General features: G+C 38.3%; 1 protein-coding gene across 1 annotated transcript; it reads right to left on the bottom strand.

Annotated features, from left to right (window-relative positions):
• Nucleotides 1-3651: 3651 nt before the first annotated feature.
• zgc:153913 (carboxypeptidase N subunit 2) lies at nt 3652-6246 on the bottom strand. Its single transcript, XM_047367217.1, has 2 exons — nt 6194-6246; nt 3652-6039 (listed from the first exon to the last, which is right to left on the bottom strand). Exon 2 carries the CDS (start codon nt 6032-6034, stop codon nt 4460-4462), a length of 1575 nt encoding a protein of 524 aa, XP_047223173.1. The 5' UTR covers nt 6035-6039; nt 6194-6246; the 3' UTR covers nt 3652-4459.
• Between the last annotated feature and the right edge of the window lie 1290 nt (nt 6247-7536).

A 7536-nucleotide genomic window follows, 5' to 3' on the forward strand; every position in this document is an offset into this window, starting at 1 on the left:
CAAAGGTGCAAACCAATATGCTGGAATAACGTAGGATTTTTTTTTTTAATCAGCATTTTGATTTTTGATACTTTAAGGATGTTTTTTCATGGCTATTCAGTGTGTAACAATAGCCTCTTCAGAAAGTACTTATGTTGTTGGAAATTGAAGCGTGGGAGGTTTCAGATGTTTGGAGGCAAATAAACCGCTGAGTGTTGCACTGGCTCTTCCCTAGAGCAACTACATATAGACAATACAGGCTGCATGCATGCATAATAAAACCTCTCCATGTGGTCCAAAAACGAGACTTGTTTTTGGACCACATGCTCCAGAAGGCCATAGTTCTTGGTTTAAAGGCTATAGTTCCTCAATAATTGTAATGTGATGATAAGGAGCTTATAGCCTTTTATTGTGTTCCAATGGAAATGGACAAGACAAAGGCCAGTGAACTAGCATGCTAAAAGATTACCATTTTGGTGACATCTCTACGTCCACTTAACACCAATATCAGGTCAGCTGTTCTTAATTTGGTCACCAACACCAGTTTAGCTTAGATTCAGGGGTAAATCGTGACCCCTGTTTGTGAGCGAGGTTCACAGTCTGATGGGGCAAAATGGCCTATTTGTATTCTTGAGATGTTTAGCTCATTGAAACATGGAGGAATCTGCGTCGTCCTCTCATAGGGTAAGATAGTGGAGCTAATAGACACCTACCTACCTAACAGCAGCTGGCCTTAATAATAATTTCACATTTGAATGATCTTATTTCAATGACACTGAGCGTAAAAATACTTCTGATGTTAATACAAACAGCATGCTAAGGTTTTTGTCAAATACAGTGAAGGTCGGTTATACTAACATCTGGTAAAGCTGTCCAAAACCCCTAAAATAAATTCACATTTTACTGCAGTATCATAAATTCACACTGAAATCTTTAGAAACATTTTAGGATTAAGGTTTTAAGATTAAAGATAAAACTCAAAATGTTGAGAAAAACATGGAAAAGGTATATGAACAAGGATGTTGAAATGACCCTGTGCAGTGACCTGCGACAGCCATGCCTTGTGCAAATAAAGCTGAAACTGAAACTCTGTTTCAATATGATTGTTTAACAAAATAAGTTTGTTTCTTTTTTAGCATATGACCAACCTTTAAACACACACTTGATACGCAACACATGTCAAACTTGTTCGGGACGAACAGTTTTCATTCCTACTTGCCTTTAAAATACTATCAAAGCTTTACACTCAGTATTTTGACTTTAATCAAGACTTTTTACTTTTTTCTCAACATTTTGACCTTATTCTTGAAATCTAAATTTAACTTTATTCTTGATCTTTAAAGTTTATCCTGGAAAAGAAAAATAAATCCAACAAAAATTATGCTTTCATGAAAGAAATCGACATTTGTTTTATATTGTTTTTTTAACATATCTTTAGTGGGGGTGCCAAATAAGGGGCTGGTACTCTACAGTACAGATAGGCTGTACCCAGGCACTGAGCCTTAGCTGACCTTTGCTCTTTGTCCTTAGGAGTCTGCCCTGCCCTCTCCACCTCTATGTTCCCTGGTCAGTCTGAACACTGTGGGAACCCCCACCCTGGTGGTTTGTATTGTTTTGGACATTGTTTGTCTCAACAGATAAAGTCTCCTCCCCTCTGTTTCTCTCCTTTTCAGCCTGAGCCCTCTATGTTTTCAGCGTGGTGTCCTGTGCTAAAAAATCCCAATGCACAGGATAAAGAGATTTGACCAAAAAAGTTCACAGCAGTTTGCCATCCTCCCTCACAGGGAGGCACCCATGCATTACCTCTGTACATTAACTGAGCACTGGGAGACACTGGTTAGTCCTGACAGGTGATCGTGGATTAAGGATGACTCCATTAGTCTCTCAAGTTCTGCTTTTGTTCCCAGTTATTCCAATGCAGTGTGTTGCAAAAACATTAATACTTGAACTGTTACACATTTGCCACTTTACAAACACAAACTGCAATTAATTTTAGTGCAATTACTTGGGATTTATTAGAACAGATTAATAAAAATCAGAGCATATTTGCAAAGAAGGAGGGAAATAATTCAAGGTTTTCTAAAGATTCTAAAAATTAAATCTGAAAAGGTAAACCTCAGCACCAGTGTCGTCTTTTGCAGCCCTAACAGGATTCGTTTTCAGCATGTAAACTTCAATCATAATCCCTTCAACTCAACATCCAACATCCCTTTTCTTGCTGAAGAAACGCATCCCCACAGCATAATGCTGCCACCATCATGTTTTATAATTCAATTTTGGTATTTTTTGACTGAAGCTCTTTCTGTTTACTGTGTCCCCAACATGGCTTTTGAGAAACTGTAAGAAGTTTCTTTTAGCTTTCGTCTAAAAACGTCCATACTTGCCAATCTTCCATAAAGGCTAGGTCTGTGAAGTGCACAACTAATAGTTGTCCTGTTGTCAAACTGTCCCACCTAAGCTGTGAATCTGTCTAGTTCCCCCAGATTTACCATGGGTCTCTTCAGTTGAAACTCTGACGGCCATTTTTATATAGTTCGGTTTGGTTTAGCAAAAAACAAAACAAAACAACAGAAAAAAAGCAGGGATTTCTACATGGAGTTTGCATTTTCTTCCTGCATGCATTGGTTCTCTCCAGATACTCTGACCCCGTCCCACAAATAAAAAAAAAAAGAATGCTAGGTATATGGTCTATCTAAATTGCCGATGAGTATGTGTGTGTGTGTGTGTGCATGTATGTTTGTCTCTGTGTTGACCTGTAATGTACTGGTGACCTGTCAGGAATGTAACACCTGTTTTGTTTAAGAACTAATAGAGACCGGTACCAGCCAACCAATGATCTTGCATGGATCACCAGGTACAGACAATGGGTGGAGGATTGTGTTCCAATTTTACAAAAGTATTAGTTATAGTGCGATTGTGAAAAAGGGGGGCTTTGTTTACCTATTTATACTCATATATCGACTATCATAAACAATTATTTAAAGCCCCATTCGCTGTTTCAATTCTGTTTAAATTCTCACCCTTCGAAAACCATAGTTTTCGATAAGTGAGTTTCAGTTCAGGGCATCCAATCAGAGCTTTGGAAATCTGACTGCCACAGCTTTTTATTCTGTTAAATGTGAGGCCATTCACATCAAAATGAAGAGCCTATTGACCCTCTGGCATTTGACCCTTGTTAACCACGAGTAAGTGCTGTATTCAAGGTGTAGCCATCTGTGTGCCTTGCTGTGCAAAGGGGAACCTCCTCCTGCAGTCTTTTGTCATCCCTCCGAGTCTTCAGGACCAGAGCGGTGACCACAGGAAGACTGGTCAGTCTCTAACATGTTGTGGAACATTGCATTGGCTGGATGGTTTTACTTTTGCCAACAAATATGAATCTCCTTTTACCTGGCCTGTCAGTAGATATCCATATCTTGCTAGGTTTGCAGTTCTGCCATACACTTTTGAATAATGGATTGAAAAATGAGATGTTGTAAACTTGTATTGTTTTATAACCTAACTGTGTTTTCATCTTCCCACAACTGAGTTTGAAATGTCTGCAGTGTTCCTTGGTCTTTATGATGTTGTTTGTTCACTAATGTTCCTCAAACAAGCCTATGAGGCCAGAATCAGAATAGCTAGATTTATACTGAGATTAAATTACACACAGATGGACTCTGTTGACTAATTGGGTGATGTCTAAGAGCAGTTGGTTGCACTGGATTTTATTTAGGTGTATCATATTAAAGGCAGCTTAATGCATATGCACAGCAGAGTTTATTGACTTTTAATTTTGAAAAATGTTGAAAGCCTTATAAAATCTTCCTTTAACTTCACAATTATTCACTACTTTGTGTTGGTATATGACATAAAATCACTGTAAAATAGATTGATTGTGGTTAAAATATAATGAATCACTGTATCATTACATATTGACAACCTATTCTGCTGCATGTTGCCTGCACATTTACTTTACAGTTTACTGTTAAATCTTTTACATGATATTCTAATTAAAACCACATTTTAAATGCAGGATTTGATTCTGCAAATGAAAAATATTATGCTTTTTGTTGTCTCGTTTTTGTTTTTACAAAGTATGAACTCTAATTATATGAAGCAGATATTGATCTTATCAACAACTTTTTTTTGGGAATGCTGCTTGCAAAATTATGTGGAGCTTCTGTCTGTTATGTTTGATTAATCTGTGGGGAACAAAGCAATCCCATCTTGTTCAGTTTGCAGTGACAAGAAAACGTGTTCTCATCATTTATAACACATTTTAACATTACTTGTTCTTTTTAATTATTAACAGATTCTAAATAAAAATAACAAGCTGAACTTTGCACTTTTAAAAAAAAAAACGTTACCTCCAGCTTCTCAAGCAGCATTTCAGCATACTGGTTATCAGATGGTGAGTAAGAGATTTGTTTACTGTGCTGACTAACGGTCAGGAAACATCATTGACCCCTGGTATGAAGAAAGAATTCGCACACTGAACAAACTAATCAATAGTTTTCTCTCGCAGTGTCTCATTGCTACATTGAGAATTTTCAGACACATTTTTCAAAATGTGCTCCTTAATTTCACCGTTTTCCTCTTGAAGCTGCACTTTAACCATTGTTGGAGAGCATTTTTCCACTTTGCACATGATGATCATGGTGCTGTTAGATACTTGCAGGCTGCAGGAGTTCAGATCAGGCACCATGTCATCAGACAGGAGACAGACCAACTGATTCCTGTGGATGGAAACCACAGTTCGTTTCCTCAAAAAGTCCGGGCTCTCACAGACCATCATGTCCAACATTTCCACATTCTGACCGTTCTGCAGCAGCCAGTCATGAAGGTACCACAGCTGGCAGTCACATCTCCAGGGGTTTCCATGAAGCCTGACTGTGTGCTGGAAGATAAAATGGTCCAAAAGTCCAGGTGGGAGAATCTCCAGCTGGTTGTCTGACAGGTAGAGCCTCTCAATAAGAACCTGGCCATCAAACAGTTTGGCATCCACCTTTGTCAGGCTGTTATTGTGGAGGTTGATCACCCTGATGCTCAACATATCTTTAAAGATCCCTTCAGGCAGAGAGGTGAGCTGATTGTCAGACAGGTCCAGTATCTCCAGGGCTGTTAGATTTCTGAACAGGTTTTCTGTGAGGCCGGAAAGCTGGTTAGCTGATAATATGAGGTCTGTCACTGAGCTCAGACTCCTCAGAGAGGACAACTCAGTCAGTCTGTTATCTTTCAGATTTAGCTCCCTCAGATTTGTTGGCTCAGATCCAAACACTTTATCACTGAAGGACGTCAGGAGATTCCCACGGAGGTTTAGCACACTTAGATTTGTCAGAACAGAGAAGATGCCCTCATCAAGGTGTTCTATCCTGTTCCATTCTAAGTTAAGCTCGGTGAGCTGTGAAATATTGTGGAACGTATCAAACATAAGGTTATGAATTAGATTATTGTTCAACTTCAGAATTTCCAGACTAGCCAGACCAGAGAAGGTAACTCTTGTGATTTCCTGAAGTTTATTATGGGAGATATCCAGGACGCGTAGAGAGCTGAGGTCCTGAAAAAGAAATGGAGGCAGATCTGATAAGATGTTGCTCTTCATCTGCAGAACTTCCAGTTGTTTCAGGCAGTCAAACATCCCAAGAGGTACCGTTTTCAAACTGTTATAGTTGAGCAGCAGCTTAGTTAATTTCTCCTGCTTTGAAAAGGTTCCCAGAAAGAAATGATCCAGTAGGGGATTCCCGCTGAGCTCCAGCTCCTGCAGCTCAGTCAGATGCTCAAACGTGTTTAAATGGATACTTCTCAAAGCGTTGTTTAAGAAAACAAGCTTGGTGAGCTGTGGGCTCTCCATTAGCGAGTGGAAGAAAAGGTATTCCACAGAGGATGTCATTATAATAACCTCCCTGACCTGTCTGGACATGTTCCTGGGTAAAGTTGACATCCTCTCATCAGCACACAGCACTTGAAGCGGAGTGAAGCACTGGCATTTGTAAGGAAAAACGGTCAGCCAGTCGCTGTTGCCTATATGGCAGAGAAGCAGCACCAGAAGAACAGTCCAACCCAAATGTTTGTCCATGTTTACTGCAACAAATGTGAAGGAAGAGTGTAAAACAACAAATTTAAAGAGATATGATGAAGGTAGATACATTAAACCGCCATGATTTCTATTTATCAGCTGTTCAGTCACAAAATGAACACAAGTTTTCCAATAAAATGAGAAAGGACTCCAACATACCCGCAAGTTACAGCAATCCCATAGCACTGAGATAAATGTGTGGGTGGATGACCTAACCAAACCAGCTGACACAGACTGCAAAAACAAGCCTGACCTCGGAAAGATAAAAACCTTTGGACAACAGCCAAATGCTGCCTCGATTTCATCACATAAGGTTCCTGCTGAGATAAGTGACTGTTAATTTCAGCAGAAAGTGAACAAAGGTTTAGTGAAATAAAGCAAACAGAATCAGGAGAAAAGGGCTTTCTAACAATGTCAAATTATTGTTCCAGTTTACCACATAATAAATCAAGAAATCTATTTATATAAACAATTCAGTTAAAAATGGAAAATGATGATGGTTTCATTACTCACAGAGTTATATAAAACATTTGTTTCAGTTGATTTGAATGATTATGGGTTAAAGCTAATGAAAGCCCAAAATTAAATTTCTCAGAAAATCAAATATCAAATATGACTAATTAAAAAAACAATTTTAATTCAGTAATATGGGTCCACTAAAAAGTATGTCCATGTACAGTATCATGCACTTAGTACTTGGCCGGGGCTTCTTTTGTTGGCTCTTGTGTCTCTCACCTTTCCTATATCAACAGCCCATAGTTTCACTATAGGGTTTAGGTCAGGTCAGTTTTTTGGCTAACCAAGTGTGGCGATATCATGATTACGAAAGTAGGTTTTGGTACTTTTGGTACTATGGGTGGACACTGAGACTGGAAGATTAAATTAGCATCTCCATAAAGCTTCTCAGCAGAAGATTAAACACAGTGGACCAACAGTAGTTCATACATTAAAAAGAAGAGGCCTGAATATGGAGCCTTGAGGAACCTCATATGTGATCTTTGTTTGTTCAGACTTATAATTATCAAATCAGACCTGATAACATCTGAACCAGTTTAGGACAATACCATACAACACTGCTTACTTTCCAATCTAGCATTCAGCCTATAGCCCATAACATAACATTCGTTTGGTAAAACATTTTTTTGGACTTATATAATATTCAAATTTTCAGAGAAACTGAGTTTTGGGTTTTCATAAGCTGTAATCCATTATAATCAAAATAACCAGAAAAAAATACTTGATTATGTAAATCTGTGTATGAAATACACTTAAAATATGAGTTTCACTTCTGAATTTTCATGACATTCTAATGTATTGTGATGCATCTGTACTTTACATAATCTTTGAAGATAAATTAATGTAATTTCCAGCAATTTAAGGGTTTAAGATCAATTCTCTTTCTTGCAGTAGATGCTCAGGTCCACATAGTGTCACCCTTTTTCTTCTTCTCTAAATGAAAGGCAGTGAAATTCAGGGATCCTCCCTTTTCCTTTAGGTTCTTA

This window comes from Girardinichthys multiradiatus, chromosome 6 (genome assembly GCF_021462225.1).
Source record: "Girardinichthys multiradiatus isolate DD_20200921_A chromosome 6, DD_fGirMul_XY1, whole genome shotgun sequence".
NCBI lineage: Eukaryota > Metazoa > Chordata > Actinopteri > Cyprinodontiformes > Goodeidae > Girardinichthys > Girardinichthys multiradiatus.